The sequence below is a fragment of the Laetiporus sulphureus genome (assembly GCF_001632365.1).
Source record: "Laetiporus sulphureus 93-53 unplaced genomic scaffold LAESUscaffold_6, whole genome shotgun sequence".
NCBI classification, from domain to species: domain Eukaryota; kingdom Fungi; phylum Basidiomycota; class Agaricomycetes; order Polyporales; family Laetiporaceae; genus Laetiporus; species Laetiporus sulphureus.
The window spans coordinates 995,208-1,012,936 of record NW_024468515.1 but is presented as its reverse complement, the minus strand read 5'-3'; the positions used below and the strand labels follow the sequence as shown (position 1 = coordinate 1,012,936).

General features: G+C 50.8%; 4 protein-coding genes across 4 annotated transcripts; 3 read left to right on the top strand and 1 right to left on the bottom strand.

Moving 5' to 3' along the window:
* Positions 1–759: 759 nt before the first annotated feature.
* On the top strand, positions 760–1,853 carry LAESUDRAFT_748066 (uncharacterized protein; the record flags this gene model as incomplete). Its single annotated transcript, XM_040911500.1, has 4 exons — positions 760–1,154; positions 1,254–1,350; positions 1,392–1,659; positions 1,779–1,853. Exons 1-4 carry the CDS (start codon positions 992–994, stop codon positions 1,851–1,853), a joined length of 603 nt encoding a protein of 200 aa, XP_040767917.1. The 5' UTR covers positions 760–991.
* A 6,043-nt stretch (positions 1,854–7,896) lies between these two features.
* LAESUDRAFT_756362 (uncharacterized protein) lies at positions 7,897–9,817 on the top strand (the record flags this gene model as incomplete). Its single annotated transcript, XM_040912163.1, has 7 exons — positions 7,897–7,911; positions 7,968–8,293; positions 8,349–8,961; positions 9,014–9,173; positions 9,229–9,515; positions 9,569–9,725; positions 9,774–9,817. 7 exons carry the CDS (start codon positions 7,897–7,899, stop codon positions 9,815–9,817), a joined length of 1,602 nt encoding a protein of 533 aa, XP_040767916.1.
* Positions 9,818–10,322: 505 nt separating this feature from the next.
* LAESUDRAFT_741713 (uncharacterized protein) lies at positions 10,323–13,218 on the bottom strand. The gene is made up of 2 exons (XM_040911153.1): positions 12,472–13,218; positions 10,323–12,416 (listed from the first exon to the last, which is right to left on the bottom strand). The coding sequence occupies exons 1-2, from the start codon at positions 12,814–12,816 to the stop codon at positions 10,671–10,673; spliced, it is 2,091 nt and encodes a 696-aa protein (XP_040767915.1). The 5' UTR covers positions 12,817–13,218; the 3' UTR covers positions 10,323–10,670.
* A 774-nt stretch (positions 13,219–13,992) lies between these two features.
* On the top strand, positions 13,993–16,988 carry LAESUDRAFT_756360 (uncharacterized protein; the record flags this gene model as incomplete). Its single annotated transcript, XM_040912162.1, has 13 exons — positions 13,993–14,300; positions 14,364–14,469; positions 14,523–14,612; positions 14,668–15,014; positions 15,071–15,170; positions 15,231–15,506; positions 15,566–15,604; positions 15,658–15,769; positions 15,824–15,968; positions 16,018–16,164; positions 16,214–16,379; positions 16,436–16,823; positions 16,882–16,988. The coding sequence occupies 13 exons, from the start codon at positions 13,993–13,995 to the stop codon at positions 16,986–16,988; spliced, it is 2,331 nt and encodes a 776-aa protein (XP_040767914.1).
* Positions 16,989–17,729: the final 741 nt, after the last annotated feature.

Genomic DNA, 17,729 nt, shown 5'->3' with positions numbered 1-17,729 from the left:
TCGCAGCAGCCTGTGTTACCGCAGCACAGGGAAACAGGAAACATGTCCAACTTGGAGCGTCAAGGTCCGCCGTATCTGCGCTGTGGCTCCTTCTGGTCAGCACTGACTGGCACGCTCTATGCTGCGGCATGCTGTGAGGTATCCGGAGGGCGCTCGTGCGTCGATAGAGATCGAGGGTAGGATCCAGGATCCAGAACCTGGCAGGCCGATCCGCCAACGCACCCTCCGAGGTCGCATGATGCACCCACGACCACAAGAGCGCGTGTCGATTGGTCGCTATTGGTCGATTGCCCCGGCTGGTATGCAATGGCTGTAGCCATGGGTCGCTCGAGGCGCTGTTCTCATGATTATAACGAATGAGGAGACCTCTAACTCTCCGGGCGCATGACAATCGGAGAGGCACCGCGTGCATGTGTCTCAGCGCCGAGCGGTTGACGGACGGCCATTCACCGCAATGAATGCAAGGATGTCAGCTGGCCACGAGGCGCAGCGCGATCTGCACATTCATACGGTCGGCCTGGGCTTCTTCCGTACGCTCAACGATTGTGTGCTGTTTGCGTTGCATACATACATACGGCCCGCGATGCACCGAGTTCCGTGCTTGAGCGTCCAGATTAGCGATACCTTTCTCGTCTCTATCTGTGAGCGCGCACATGGATGTATTTCGCACGTCGGAGTGTGTGCCTGCCGTGCGGTGAAGTTACCCCTGGCTGGCTCGACTTGAGCTATGGCGTCGTTGATGATAATGAAGGGACTGCTACAAGGCACACAGGAACGGCTCTGTACTTTATCTATATATGGATAATATTCCTACCAGCTCGGATACTTATCAATCAGACTCCAGAGTGGCCAATTATAGCGAGACACTGTATGTGGATTCAACGGCCTGACTGCCTGGGAAAACCCCCGGTCCATCCCTCCGACGCCGGAGAACGTAATTGCATCATCGAATGATTTACAGAAAGAAGAACTGAGGAAAGAATGCAGGAATATGTCCGCATGGTATCCTTCGGATGCATATCATGATCGAAGGACTCAGCACGACGTCGGGAAGCAAGAAAAGGCGCAAGCGCCCCCGATGCACTCGCACTTTCTCGCGCTCTGTATCCGCTCCGATGTGACTGTGATTGGGCGGGATGTTACGGATGAGGCAGGTTGAATGAGAAGGAAGTGGAAGATAGTCGGCTGCGGTGCCCCACCCTGCAGTGAATAACTGACTGACCACATCCTGCTTACCCATGTCATGTCTTGAGGCTTCTCGAATCCCGCTCCTGCAGAAGGCCCGTCTGGACAACACAGAAGAGCACCGGAGAAGTGGATGGAGAAGCAGAAGTCAGAATGCTGCACGAGGTGCGCGACAATTCATGATGGATCGGGATCGTCGTCTCTAGTGCGGACGAAGACATCGTCGAGATAGCGATTGCGCCCTTTCTAAGCGCGCCAGCGTCGGGCTTAGGTAGTCTAGGAGCGAGGAAGACAGCCTTTACAGCATGTCGGAGACCGAATTACCTGTTGTATGCGCATATGTATACTCATATCACGGGCTTGCTTCGGCTTCAGTGCGATCGATGGCGGAATGCCGGCAGAATATATGGAACGATTACGAAGAGCGGAAGGCGAATTGAGGCGAAGTTGGAAGCCCAGCAGAGAAGACGGAAGGTGAGAAGCGGTGGCGTTGCGTTCTGAGATGTGAAACGCGGTTGCGGTCGCATGTGCTTGGAACCTATACTGAATGCACGCCGAGAGGAGTCTTATTGTTCTTTTCTCGATCGTGGCAGACGCGTGCAGGGGACGAAGTCAAACTGAGTCGAGGAAGCTCCGGTGAAGGGAATCGGACTGCTGGATTGAGCTGATTCTCACATCCGTGATAGGGAGGAAGCACCCAAAGAAATCAATTGGCAGACGGCGTCCACATGACCATGCCACGTGATTCGAAGTGGAACCGCAGAAATAAGGCCATTGAATGAATCTTGCTGAAGGAACTGAGTTGCAGACGAGTAGATAACGCCGCAGCTGATTTGAATGCAGATGGGCGGATTCGCCTTAAGCTTCCTATCCCACCACTGTGACAGTTCGTGCTGTGTATGTGGATTGCGAGTTTCCGGCAGACTAGTCCCATGAGAAGCCTGTGCAGCAGAAGTTGCACATGGACGATTGATGAGCACGTACCTTCAACTCCGACGAGCCACGACATCCGATGATCTTTGTAGTAGCTGGCGATTCTTGTTTGTATTCAGTCTGCTAAGGAAGAGGAAGATCTCTTGTATACGGGCTGTACGTCACTAGCATGATCATCAGTGGAGCCTGATACCGGGGACGTTGAAGGCGATTGAAAGTCTTCATTGGTGTAGAGCAATTTGGCGAACGCTTCGTTTACGCGTTACTGCATACTGTCGCTAGGTTACCAACAAGATGCGCGAGGTAATAATCACAGTAGTGTTGGTTATCTGTCTGATGCACACGCTATGGGACCACCGAGTCACTTACCATCGCCAAACGTAACGCGTCAACATCCCACAGCGATTGTTGGACAGCATTACTGTGCACGCTCATCAGCAATTCATGCTCGCTGCTTGTCAGGCTTTGACGCACGCGCTCTCGGATCCAAAGGTACGCCGCCATTCATTTCGTCTGCCTGCCAATTGAGAGCAACAATCACACATGCTCGTTCATATTCGAGATGCACTCACGCAGATACTAATTCCCCTAGTGGCATGTATCATATTACACGACGAAATTTGTACATCTTGACAAACCAGACTTGATGCATCCGAAACACGGATTTCTTTGTAAGCACACACCGTCCCCCATCTTGACAACACATGCTGGTTGCTGCGGGAGGAGATTGTGAAACAGATTGCGAGACAGCACCTTTTCTTGAATTAAAGGCTCCGTTGCAACCACAATGCAGTCAGCATGTTCGCGCTAGTATGCAAATCAACAATATGGAAAGGCGGTTTGACAGATCATCGACAATCACTCACTTCCACGATGGGCAGGCGATGCAAAAAAGCGCATCCTATCAACAACTCATGCGACCACATCTCACCCCTGATGCTTGGATTGAGCTTGCCACGAGATCCAATGATGGACTATAGTTATGGTTCATGGGACCGCTGCGTGGTCCGTCCGTCCAAACATGCGTCTGGTCCCAAACTACCTTTTCCGAAGCATCGGCATGGTAACAATTGATCGATATGGTCTAGCTAGAGAAAGTTCCTCGTGCAGTGGACGGATACAGAGCTGATGACGTGCAACGTGTATGGATCCTAGTATGCAGGTATTGTTCTGCCAAGAGTTTCAGCATCTGACGCGAGATCAAGAGTAGCGAAGTCGAACCCGCTGAAAAACTTTCTGTTTAGTCCACATTCTGCGTTACTGGGTAACAGGTGTCACAAGAGTATGTTGATTAGAAGATATCTTCTGCATGGTTCCACAGATCGTGCGGCTTTAGAGTTGCCGTAAGGATAATTTTGTGGGATCGAATCATTCTTTTTCGACCAATCTGAGCCATCCCTACGTGCTGAGAAGATCCACTTCGAGAAATTATGACCACGCGTAATGAGATGTTCACAGAAGACCCATATATGCAGCCGTCAGTGTGCAGAAGAACAATGCGATCTCGGTTGCGGCATTTGAATATTGGACCTTGGTAGCGGTCTCGGTCGTCGGTGGAAAATGACCTAGGTATTGTCGGTCACTGCGTCGTTAAACGACATTACTGAACATCGCAAGGTGAGGTCGATGAAGTTGCGAAAACCGGAGAAACGAAACTGTACCTGATAGTGATTGGGTGAAAAATCTATGCCCGTAGACTATACAGGCTATGCAGGCTGCGGACCCTACTTTGATGATACATGGACCTGTACAAAGGAAGGCATGCAGGAAAGGAGAACAGGTATCGCCTGTAGAGGCTTAGCCGAGCCACCGTGTGAATGTCATACTACAGATGAGGGACGTCTATTCCATACGTAGCCTTTCATTGCAAGTGAGACTGCATCAAAAGATTTACGGACGGACCTCGGACTTGCTCTTTTCGAGATTGGTTGTTTCTGAGCGTTGTTCATCAGCCGCCTGAAAGGATGCGATGCAGATGGCAGTGATGCAAACGTGAGATATAGATTGCGTTTGAGGGTAGCACTCGAGCGTCAGTGCCTCCGTAAAGATGTGTTGCTACTAGCTGGCCCTCATGCTGAAAACATATCGCCCAGGACTTGACATCGCTGATCTTTTATTCACAAGGACAGGCTGTCACAACCCTCCTTGCGGCTGCTATGCCGACGTTCGGTGCCGAATCCTCCCCTGAGATATTTGATGCTGCCAGAATGCAAGGAAGTTCGGGGTCAGGAACGGAAGCCGTCGCTGACAACTAGTCAGTCAGTCAAATATCGCGATTGATTGATCGATTTGACACACTGAGCGTACCTTTACATGCTGCTACGCCACCAAATGGATGTGGATCTCATGAGAACATCCGAGAGTCATCCGGGCGCTTTGATTCTGTATGAGGCAATCCATAGGCTTGGAATGGGACTATCGCATTGATGCAGTCTCAGGGTAGATATCGGCGCATTTCCGGATTAGCATTTGAAAGCGCAAGTACCTCCAATTGTAATCGTGAGCAGCATCAAACGAACAATGTCCGATAACATACCAGGCGTCTCCCATCAGATACTGTTCACTCAAACGGGTTCCATCATCCTAAACAGATACAGGCTTTCCTTTCGCCGCTAGTAAATTGCGCAAGAACGAGATGCGGTTGTCGACGGACGCTTGATCATTGTATGGCAGCTGGAATGTGTGGAATACGGTTATCCTTTCCGAACATGTCGAGTGCAATTGGTGAGCCGATCATCCACTGGCAGGCCGAAGTCCTGTCGTGGAGTGTTTCGATGGTTGATCACTGTGGGAAATAAATAAACATTCAGTCGAGGTGTTTCAGCGGAAGTCGAGAATCGGAAATGAGTATGAGATCCTTATGACTTCACAGACCGAATCAATGATACTACTGCAAGGTCAAATCTAGCGCCATGTAAATCAGTGATCATTCGAACCGCGAGATGGATGCTTCATCTTCAACGTTTGAAGCGCACAAACTCTGTCATTTACCACATCGCAGGTTCAGCTATTAAAACTTGAAGACATCGCTGCTGTTCATTTAATCAAACTTTTTACACGTGCTTACCACGATGAAATAGGATCAGTAACAGAATCGCTGCGGCTAGTAACCTGTGTGCCCGAGACGCTGCAATGGAGTGGTCAAATCTCGGTGTTCGAACTATCATTGGAAAAATTGACCGAGTTAGAATGAGATTAATGCATCATTTACGTACGGAAGACAAATGCAGACGCAAACTCGACCGCCGGGAGAACCGGATATGCTATGGCATATTCAACAATTCTGACATATCGTTTGTAAAGCGGGCTTTGACATAGGCATTACACACGAGCGGCCTCTAGGCTGTCACTCATCAAGATTGTATATGAGCATTCGGAGGTCTTTGTGAACATATATCAATGACCAAATTTTATTCATGCTGCCGGCGGCCGGACACGATTCACGGAGGCGGTTAAAGGACACGGTAATTGTGTCGCAATCTGGCGGCGTAGCGACGAGCGCGGCGGTGGAATGGGCTGGGAAGAGCGCGGCGGTGGAATGGGCTGGGAAGAGCCCGGCCCGAGGCTAAATAGTATGCGTACGTACCTGCGTGTATATAGGGCACGGCGCGCGGTGTGTTGCACTCCGCCGATTTGTCCTCCTCAACTGGGACCGAGGTGGCGGTCCGACGAACATACGTCGCAGAGGGGCGTCAGCCCGTGAATCGCGACAAATTGCACCACAATGAGCGATAGTTGTGTCGGCGTGCACCTAGGCGAGTCTCAGGGCACATCATCAAGACGTTCGGAACAGATGGGCTTGACGAAACAGGGCACAGTGTCACGTGAGTGGGTGTCCGATATGGGCGCTTGCAGCAAATGTTTGAGCAATGCTCTCTCTTTTCAGAATCGGCCATGGTGTGCTGGGTTGTACAGACCGCGAATATCCTCGAAGAGTTATCTCTAGACTTATCATTCTATGAGTGTTTCCACATACAGCTCGCAATGCCGTCATTGCTTCATAGACGTCGGCTCGGGATTTCGTCAGAGTCTAATTGGACATGCTGTGAGTCCTACTAAACACTACCAAGAACGTTGCGCGGTTATATATGACATGCAGTGATCCCAGAATCGCTTATTCTCAACGTCAACGGGAGTCAGAGCTCGTGCTCCTACAATTCAAGTTCAGTCTCACGCTGGGCTGGCTACGCCTCGGTGGGCCGCTCTCGTGTCAGAACGACCATCTGATTTGATACCTGTATCACCGGCATCTTTTGTCGTCTGCAACGAGACACATCGACCAGAGATGCAAGAGAACTGTCACACCGAGGGCCAGCTTCGCGTGAAACGTCTGCTTGTGCTCGCTTCGATTACCCGCAACGTCAATCATCGTCTCAAGCTCCTTGCTAACATACTGGCATTCCAAGCTTCCGGGTACAGTAACAATGGCCGCGCATGTTTTCAGGTAATGGTCAAACAATAGGATGCTGTCTAACCCAACATGTTTGATATTCCCCCCCCCCCAAAACGCATGAAGCAGTTTTCCTCCCTTCACTCCATCACCGTCTCATACAAACCACTGATGCTCGTATAGCCTGAGAAATTCTCCGGGATGTGCTTGCGCCGCTTTAAACGGCAGCGTCTCCCAAAAAGGCAGCGTCTCCCAGTATCGCATTCTAGCATTCTGAATCGCTGCTCATAATCACACACGTTGGATATTCCATCACTGCATTGTCGTGATGCAGTCCCATCCAGTTGTTTGCTCATCGAGTCCATAGCTGTCCGGCAGCGCGCTTCAGCCCAACATGAATAAGATGAGTCATATCCTAGTGAGTTCATGAAAGCCGTACTTGCTGGTATTATTGAGCTATACGGAGCCTGAAGGTCACTAGAGGTGGCCCCGTCTCAATCCTTTAGTCTTCATCGGTGAGTTCTCCATGGCGCTCTGAGAACACTCTGAATTGACCGAGACCGCATCGCAGGAGACACCGGGATGCTGGTTTCATATTGTGGTGCGACGGGAGGTTCATATTTCTTGTCAGAGCATGGCATACCTGTTCTGATATTTCCTTGTATATTGGTCGGTCATATCATTCCGCACGACCTGCAATATGCTCATTTCACGGGATGTCTTCGCCCATCTGACACCCAGCCGAGCAAAAAGGTACCTGTAATATCATCAAGTTGAAGAAGCCTCATGACGGGACAATCTGTTCTCCACAGCGGATCAACAGCGAGCATTTGATATCAGCGGAATGCGAAGCCCGTAAAGCTGATATCGCGGCGTTCTCTCCGTAACCGTGTACGCGAAAACCCGAAATGCTGGACAAGGTACCAGCGTGGCCTCTGTCAATGCAAGACGTTTTCATGAGGACCGGCAACATTACAACCGAGAGGAAGGATCTCAGCCTGTTCTTCTCTGTCAACAGTAACTGCGAGCTGAGGCTTCTTGCGGCCTTTGCTTCGCACACGGAGGGTCAGTTGTATCCTCCACATGTTTTATCGTTTGATGAGAGCTTACTACTATCTTGGTGAACGGTGATGATGCATTGCAGTTTTGCATTGTTCTTGCGGTACACCTACAGACCTGCTTCCCGAACAGATGCGGCGGTCTCCCCGGTACCAGTTTCATCGGCGAACAACCTCCACCACTGCTTAGCGATTGCAGCTGGGCGTTGGTTATTTAACGTGCTCGCAATGCGTCGCACTTAGCATACTCAGCTATCTCGGTGTTCCCGAGTTTTCAGACTGTGCTCCAATGGCTAACGCATCGTCCACATCCCTCGAGAGAGGTCAAGCATGCCTCAGATGTCGGTGCGTCAATGGCTACCTACCAGTCTTCATATGAATTAATGGAAGCATGCCTATAGGAGAAGGAAGATTGTACATTTTCTCTGTTGCATCTCGTCTACCAACTTGCCAACCTAGTTTATCTACAGCGATGCGACGGTGCTCGACCAGCGTGCGGCCCTTGCATACGTGCAGATCGGGCGAACGAATGCGAGTATGCCGACGGCCAGGGACAGACACAGAATCAACTTTTGGAGCAACAGGTTACCCAACTCGAGAGTCGTATTGCGGAGATAGAAAACTCCGTGGCGACACCGATTGTGCTATATGACCCGTACGAGGCTTTTCATCGTTCGGCAGCCGGGTCGCAGTCCGGTCAGCAGCGCGACCCGACTCTGCATTCTCTGTGAGCTCGTTTCCCTTATGATATGATGATCATGTTGCTCACATTTGTATTTTAGCATGGCGTCGTTCTTCCAGCATGTGTCAGAAGTCGGCTTCTTTCTGCACATCCCTAGATTCCTGCAGCAGGTTTCCGCTGTTCCGTCAACTAGCCTCCCGGTACACACCTCTCTTACACTCAACGCGATATACACTCTAGGTGCACACTTTTCACGCGAGCCCCAGCTGCGATCACAGGAGGCCACCTTCCTTTCTCGTGTCCTGGAGCAGCTACCAACCGCTCTGTCCAGATCGCAACCCGTAGCCATCCTCCACGTACTGCAGACCGAAATTCTTCTGTCGTATTACTTCATGGACAATAATCGTTCCCTGGAGGGGATATACCACTCCAATGCAGCCGCTTCAATGGCTCTTGCGTGCAAGCTGCACCAAATTCGCAGCTCTCGCTATCTGGGAGCATCCACAGGTCATGCTACAAGTGCACCATATCGCCTCAACCCCCCTGTGAATGGAGTGGAAGAAGGGGAAAGGATTAACGCTCTATGGGCCGCTTACATCTTGGATAAGAGTTGGAGTATAGCATTCGGGTCATCTACCGCTTTCACCGAGGAAGACGGCAAAGGCATGGTAATTGACACTCCTTGGCCAGTAGATCTGGCGAGCATGGAAATGGTTCGCAAGCGTCTGATTGATTTGTAGCGATGACTTACTCTAAATCCCACAGGATCCACTTCCTGTGAATTTGCGAAGCTCTCGAACTGTGCAGACTTTCCTGCAAAGTTCTGGTGTGCCTGGCGCCACCGTGCAGAGTATCCAGGCTTTATATGCTCAAGCTATCTCACTTTGCGCTCAAGCGAAGAATATCGCCTCTCGCTGGAGCCCTAGTAAGTATATCTTCGTATCTTATGGCTACTTGTTCAAACTTGAGCGTATATGCAGATAATGCGACATTCCAATCCAATTTCACGCATTTCAACAATCGCGTGGAACAGTTCAAAAGCGTATTGCCCTCCATAGCTAGCGTGGATCCCAATCGGCGCGACCTGATTCGGAAATTGCTCGTCATTCACACTTTGGCTCACTCCGCGACGCTGATCTTGTACAAACCTGTCGAAGCGCAGATGGTGGCTCTCAATGGAAGGTCCTGGATGGCAGCTACGGCTATTGCTGCTACCTTGCGAAATGTGGACCTCAACATGATAGACTTTATAAGTCCCATATCGGCTGTAAGTCTCATGTATGACGAGCAATAGATGTGCTGCTGATCGAGCATACCCAGGCTTTGTGGAAGACTGCAGCTGATGTCATCGTCCGTGGTTACATGACTGCTAGGCAGCAGTCAAACATCAGTCCTCAGCAGCGAGCATCGTTGTTGGAACCATTGAACCGCATTCTGTCAGCGATCCAGAAATGGAGGGCTATATCTCCTCTAATGAGTATGTCCTGCTGTCTATACATTCATCGTTATCTAATCCCATTATTAGACCATCACGCTAGCGCCATTCAACAGGCGATCACAGGACTGTAGGGCACCTAATACGACTTCAGCCTTCACAACGAGCCAACGCCAACCGCGAACGGTAATGTACATACTATGTGATAGAGCCATTTCTCGCTATTCTATGCTTTTCTGATTGCAATCGGTATGTCAATTCGCGCCTGCTATTGCTTATGGAATTGTAGTAGCGGGACTATCGTAATGATTTCCTACGCTTCCATTCCACTTGATAGATGACAGACTTTTCGCGTGATATTACTCGTAGATAGACAGGGCCCATATATGTATGTGTTGCGAACCCGATAGGTCTATGCTTGGAGCTCAAATGAAACTATCGCGATGGGAGAATGAGGCTATCCGCCTGCTAGGCTTTGTCCGGGATAGAGGATCAGTCGACCGGAGATACTTAGGTCCCTCAAGCTTACGTATACAAGGACTGCCCTGAGTCGTGACACAAAGCCTTGAATCGCAACTCCCTGCCTTAGAGCATTTGCGGCATCCATCTATCAATAATAATCATCAGATCCCAGGAGTAGGATACTGTTATATATACAAGTTTTGATATATTGCATCACATCAAGCAGTTAGCAGCGGCAGGATACGCACTCCAACGAAGATGGCCACAGAACGGTGATCGTTGCGAAGGATTAATGACATCGTGAAGGATCCATCACTTCGCGAGTTCCGTTGCTCACTTATTTCAGGCTGCAAGGCGGTCAACAGATTGGTGAAGCGATGCTTTGTGACGTGATCGCATCCGATATTGTGATCGTGTTCATGGAGCAACCGCCATTTAGCATATGCATTTAGTATACGCACACGTGTCATCGTGACATCTACAGACCTCTTCTGACCTCTTCTGACAGTGTAATCGCTCTTCCTCCTAAGCTCTTAACTTCGTCAAGATGGTACGGAAAGGGACCGGCATGCGGCTCTTCTGCGCAGTGGAATCCCGTCTGTTCGCGATATTCTCAATCCCCGCTGACCGGTTGTATATCGGTGCAGACGCAGTCTTTAGTCGCCGAGCGTTGGCGGGGTCATCCGTCAAGCTGAGACGAGCGTCTTGCTCCGAGCGGACAACATTCGAGTTACGCTTCGCTGGGAGACTCTGTCGTGCGTTCAGGGACCGCAGAGGGACGCGCTCCTGCTTCTTCAACAGCGTGGGCGAAGGTGTCGAAGGGGAGGCCGGTCGCCCTGAACTCTTGGCCAGAGCACGCACAGCAGGATGCTTGGGCAGGCTGGATGTTCTCTGAGTAGACAAGTCCTCAGAACGGATGTTCGACGGTGAAGAAAACACATTCCGTAGAGGGGATCGCCGATGAGCCGTCAAAGTAGAACGAGTCACAGGTTCAGTGAGCGAGCGCCGCGGCGAGTCGTCCACGTGGTCGTCCGACGGATACTCATGTCTGTCTGGGACGACAGAGAAACGGACACTCTTCTTCTCCTTCAGGATCCCTTTCGTTGGGCGCATACTGGCTGTGCTTGACGGACGGGATTGTACTGGGGTCGATTGTCGGCATTGAGTGCACGAGAACGTGCTTTCTAGAGGACTTTCGAAGGGAATTGGCTCGTGCTCGTCGAAATCCTGGGAAGGCTCCTCCGTATTGTGGGCTACGAGGATGCTCTCTTCTTGCGACGGAGTCTCGATAATGACGGTCTTCCGTCTCTGCTGCTTTATGTCGTGGAGAGGAGGGGTAGCAGCACGTTGCTCGACAGAATTGATCAATGTCGGTGACATAGACCATGATAATGTGTCATCGTCGGCGCTGAGTGGCTCCGTGGATCCCTCTGCGTGGTCACGTAGAGGCGATGGACACGCAAGGTCAACCAAAGACGAGAGTACTTTATCACCGTACTTGTCCAGTAGATCGTGGGCAAATGCCCAGTCGTCCTCCGGGTCAAACACAGAGTACTGAGAATATGGTACAGTGCCCCAGCGGCCCTGATCCGGCGTCTCCGGGGCCGAGCTTGGAGAGTCTGGGCAGCGTGCGCGTAGGTCATTACACATCGCCTCTAAGCCCATGGAATAGGTCGAAGGGTTGCCAGCAGGGATGTCAAAGCTCGGGCTGGAGGACGAGGGAGAGCCTAAGAAGGAAGAAGGCACATCAGGATACGGCTCGGCTTGCGCAGGAAGGATGTTTGTCTGATCCAAGTCCAAAGGAGCAGGTAAATTATGGCCTCTGCGAACAGCAAGAGGGACACGAGTAAGACTTTGGAAAGACTCCAGGGAAAGTGGCAAGATCGCCGTAGAGCTAGAAACCATGATTGTGGGCACTGGAGGCCTTGTTGCACCATCAATCATTTGACCGTCCTCACTGTTCGAGATTTGGATGGCAGGGTTGCCGATCTCCGCTGTTTCGTCATCGATGTCGATGGAAGGCTCTTCGTTCGTACTGACAGTAAGCGGCGGCGATAGAGGCGATTGGAATGTGTCAATGGGGGATATCGGTCTTGGTTCGCGCTCGGGATGCCGACTGTTCATGATCGTCTTAAAGAGTTCAGGCGGGAACAGAGCACCTTCAGGCAACCAAGGCGGTGTCGGGAAGTCAAAAGATATCGCCTCTTCTATATCACGATCTTGCCAAGGAATGTGGTCAGTCTCGAGGCGATGGCACTCCGAGACGCCTTTCTGATTCTACGATTTATTGCTGTTTTGAGTAACGGGAGCATAACCGAAGACTCACCGCCCATTCGCGAACGCAAATCGGCTCGAGCAACATCACTCGCAACCGACGGATCGTCGGAACAGTAATCATGGCACGTGCAAATGGGGAAAGTGTCGTTGACTTGAGAACCGGGGCATCGAAGGCATTCGTATACAATGGGGGCTTAGAACGAGCTGGGAAACGAGGGACATTATCAAAGGATAGTGAGTCTTCCGAGGTGGAAAGAAAGATTGGAGCGATAGAGAGTAAGCTTTCATCATCGTGGCCTGCAAGAATCTTCTTGATGTCCAAAGAAGAGAACGAGCTCAAGATTCCGAGATGTCGCACATCGCCCGGTGGCGCCGTTGGATCAGGTGTCGCCATCGCTTCCGAGACAGAGTAGTACAGACCAGAAGGGATGCTGCAAGCTTGAATGTCGACGAGGATGTCAGCAGAGGCTCATGAGGCTGCCAGGAAGCTTGTCTGGGGAGGCTGACATGTCAGCCCACGTTGCATCTTCCAACGTAGGTTATTGCTCGCCAGTCCGTTTTGAAACGCAGGCTTTCCAGAAGACTTCTTGTTCATGGCAAGGCCATGATTTTATTAATATGCCTTTGAACATAATCAGCGTCGTAGGATTGGCGACATACGCAGCATCTGGCACTCGTATGCAATGACCATCAATTTTCGGTCATAGCCAGGAGATCTCAATGGTTCAAAAAACAGGTTCAACAGAGGTCCAAGAAGGGGCGAGCGTTTTGCAGGATTTAACGCGACCCGTCCAGGCTTGCGAGTGAAGGTGGGAAGGACGACGGGCGTCAACTTCAAACTTGATCTCTTTCTGAGCGCCGATGTCTTCTCCCGCTCTCAATCTGTCACTGCACCATTTCGACCGTCCTGTCGACGGACGGCTGCTCAGCAAATGCCCACAGTCTCTTCCTGTCGATGAAGCGTGTATCGTCCCTGTTGCCCCCATACCACTCCAATAACGCGCACCCGAACTGTAGGATTCTTTGCCATCGTACGACGCTCGCAACGCAGTGCAGAGCCCTTGAAGCCGCTCATTTTACCTCATAACACTGCGTTTCCCCTGCTTTCCGAGACTGCTGCGGAACACACACAATCGTGCCGGAAATCCGAGGGCTCGAATTCACAGGTACGCCCAAGCTCCGAGCCAGCCTATGCAGGATGAGCCTTCTACTATTTTTGCACGTCAGTCTGAGTGCTCTCGGGCACGTTGGATGTCAACTCGCATTTCTGATTCCAATATATTTGCTGCATTGTTGATGTCGGTGCTTACTGGTAACATCACAGGGAAGTTCAAGTCTGTCACTTTCCAGTGCGTGCGGGATCCCGCTAGCTATTCAGTAATCAAGAGGTGAGCATCCGCCTGGGATTTGTTTTTACGTATGAACCTAGCTTGGGCGTGCTTGACGTGCCATATATGAAATCTCGTCGTCGTCGTTCAAAACGAACAACTCTCCATTCGCGAACTTCATTCACTCAGAATCTTGCGTGCGCGACTCTGATCATACTTCGCCTTCAGCAGGTCGCGTCAAAATGTCTGCAAATGGGGACGCTCCATCACGATCGGTCGCATCGCCTGTCCCGCCATCTACTGAAGGGAATGGAACGTCGCCTCAACAGAAAAACCGGGTAGTCCCTACAAATACTGTCACAACCAAGGAGGCAGGAACAGTCCGCGTGCGCATCGTGCCGAACCTGCCCGTCGATGACGTCGTCCGCCAGTTGTGTATCAACTTAAGGCTGAAGGACCATCCAGCGATGTATGCGCTTAGAGATGAGAACGATGAACTTGTCACCAATGATAACCTCCGCAAGAAGGTTATGGCCAAGGCCAATTTCAAGTGCGTGCTCGCACGCCTTGCTGGAATGTATTTGTTCACGTGCCTCATTCTGGCATGATTTAGGTTGGTGAACTCTCCAGCTATAGAGGCCGCTGAGATTGTGGAGAAACTGGTACTTCGCGACGGAAAATTGGGCCTTGCACTCACCTCTCTGCGGAGATATATACGTGTAAGCGTGCTTAGATACGCCGTCTCTTCAGGTCGCATTGACACTAGTACCAGGAAGAACAATTTGCGGACGAATTCCTGCAGCGAGACGGACTCAATGAACTCATTGGCGTGATCAAGGTGTCACACGGCAACATGCTTGCTGTGAGCACTGTCATGTCGCATTGGTTTCCATGACATGTCTGACTAGAGAGAACAGTATGCTTTGACTGCGATGCAGAATCTGATGGAACTCGACCATGGGTGGGACACTCTTGACGACACGTTCATTCTCAAGATCGTGGAGATCCTCTCTTCGTCACAGTCTCTCATTAATGTCTGCCGACCCGCCACCGCCATCTTGAAAAAGCTGGTGGAAGCATCGCCTGCGGCTGCTCCTACTGCTCATATGGCCAGCACTAGCAAGGGCCCTCCTGCTCCGCCACCCGGTTCTGTCTATAGATACGGATTTAACGCAGTCTTTCAGCAGATGCGCAAGGACACCAGACTGCTCGAGACCGTTGTAGACCGCCTGGCAAGTGCAGATACGACGATGGCATTGTACAGGTGAGTTGATGTGATGATCCAGTCGCTAAGGCGCATGTTGAGTTTGTCTTCCATAGTATGATGCTGATCAATTCGTTGTTGGCAAACGTGACGGACGCCTACTGGGATGAATTCACTACCGCCATGGAGCGGTTGAACGTGCGCAAGGCCGTGATAGTATGTGGAGCTGAGTCGTTTTCATCACGGCGTGTCAGACATCACTAATCCTCATTGCAGCGCCTTATGTCTTCACACACTATAGAAGACCTGACGTCTTGCATCTTGGATTTCCAAGCCAACATGATACGTCTGACGTTTAGGAAGAAGACGACGCCGGTCCAGCCTGAGATAGAGGAATCACACAATGCTACGCTAAACTACGTGTGGGTCAGCAGCAAAGTCAGCGAGGAAGGTGAAGGTGAGAATATCGTGAAATGGAGAAAGTTGGGTTTCGATAGTGAGGACCTTACGGAGGAGTTTCGTGAGGTCGGCACATTGGGCTTATATTCGTTAGTAAGTCGTCGCAATTTTGGCGATCTCGCGACCATGCTGAGGGTTCGCTACGCTGCCAGAGGCACTTCGTCGCTAAGGATCCCGATTACTGGGCCAAGGTTTGTGCACAACATATTGGACCTTCTGGCCGCCTGAATGAAGATGTGCACAGATCATTCAGGAACAATTGAGCCGCCCGGAAGAACGTAGGTGCCCGATTGCCAAGGCATCTAACGAGGTCGTCGATCTATTAGCGGAACATTGGGCTATATATGCTCCAGGATGTAGGTATAGCGTGGTTCCTAAGCATCGACCTAACCCTCCGCATTCCCTTATAGACTCGACATCAACGACGTTCCAACCATTCTTCTTGAACTTCTCCAAGGTACACGCTTTAGCGACACATTTCTTTCTGCGGATGTGGAACGAGAGCGGTGCTTCCAGAGGGGATTTCCCGCGCCTCGTTGCGCTGACCCGTAGCCAGTATGTCCTCGTTGCTCTAGTTTTGACTGTTCCTCATATCATATTCTAGAGTGAAAGAAGCGCTGAAGCGGGAGAACGAACGTCAGTGGCACGAAATTGAGCAAGATTTCCTTGAATGCGAGTATCGCGCGGTGCGAGATCGGCAAATGAGGGAGTTGGAGATGGAAGATGACAGTATGAGCAAGGGGCCCATGCGGTATGTTCTTCTCGAATCAAGGATGTGTTCCGGACTCATTCTTTCACAGTGCTCTGCGCGGAAAACTATACAAGGAATCCTTTGAATTTGTCCGCCAGCAGCGGATACACTGCCTGCAGGAGGGTGCTTGGTTCATGAACGGTATCCCCATCATGAGCAACATATCGAGAGATACTATCAGGCGACCCTCTCGCCCCTGGAGATTCATGCGATTGGTGAGGGCACCATTTGCGTGAACGGGCCGTGCATTTGCTCATATACACATGTACAGGACAACAGCCTCAGATACTTGCATTACGTTGACAGCGCCGTGAAGTTTGTCGTTCGGAAAGGTCTGGAAGATCTGCCTGAGCGGATTGATGCCTCACTCGTCAGCGAGGTGGCGACGGGAACTTGTATGCCGTTTCCCTCCAATTTGCGCGATGTAGACGTTGCCGCAGGCCCTAGTTCCCCTCTGGCAGCTTCTCCATTGTCTTTCTCTTTACTCACAGCAGGAGGGGCTTCGTTGGCCGACCAGATCGCTCCTGATCAGTCACGATGGGCTGACTGGACGGATGGTCTGAATATGTTGAGGAAAGATGGTGGTCATGTTGCTTCGCAAGAGACCGAGATGTTCATTCAAGCGCTCACCGATATTGGCTTGAAGATCAAACTTTTGGGTATGTATCATCCCATCTGCCAATTCTGGTCCATTCAAGGCTAATTACGCTCTGATAGACTTGACCGGCGAGAAGATCGATATACCGACTGGACTGGCGGCTGGACCGCCACCTACGAATTGCGACTTTTTCTTCTCTGATCTGTCATATGATACGCAGGCATGATCTACTGTATTTATAATTTACTTTAGGCATCTTTTGTGGAACCTTGGTGTCTCTGCACTCATGATTTCTGCTCGATGTTGTTGGAATGCTGTCAGTTCTCGATCACTCAAGTTCTGTTACTATACCAATCCACCCGTAGTATATTTATTGTGTTCTTTGCCCGTCTGAATGAGGTACCCTCGTTCAAGCTTCTGCAGCAATCTCATGCAGGCAAATCGAGCGCTTGCCTGGCGGCGTGAGTTGCAAATGTAGTACCTCACGCGAACAGTCCGAACTTCATGACGCCACGTTCTTCCAAGTCGTGCTCAGTGTACCATGACTACGACTTTCGACTTCGCGCACTGCGATTGCAGTATCATCCTTTAAGTTCCTTTCTGCTGCGTCTATTGGTGCTCGGAATCCTCAGTTACAATTTATTTTTGAACGCCAACGAGATCTTTTTGATACGCGAGACAAGATTCCATCGGCAGATCAATGCTTCACTGCGTGCAGGCAATTTTATTCGAATATCGTAATCGCTAATATTGTCTTATTCCAAACATTTGGTGCCTGAGAAGACGTCCGACGTGCATGATCAATCTTCTTCGTACAGAGGATATGGCAGGATATGGCCCACTGCCGCCAGCGCCAGCTGCGCGCAAGCGCATCATCCTCAAAATCCCGCTCCTGTCTGGCCCTTATAATCCCTTTGAGATTGTCTTTAGATGTCGGAGACTGAGTCAAAGAGTCAAAAAGGTCGTC

Coding starts and splice junctions, on each gene's coding strand:
- LAESUDRAFT_741713 (XM_040911153.1), bottom strand. CDS start 12,816: ATGGCGACACCTGATCCAACGGCGCCACCGGGCGATGTGCGACATCTC. Junction 12,417..12,471: donor TTTGCGTTCGCGAATGGGCG/GTGAGTCTTCGG, acceptor TCGTAGAATCAG/AAAGGCGTCTCGGAGTGCCA.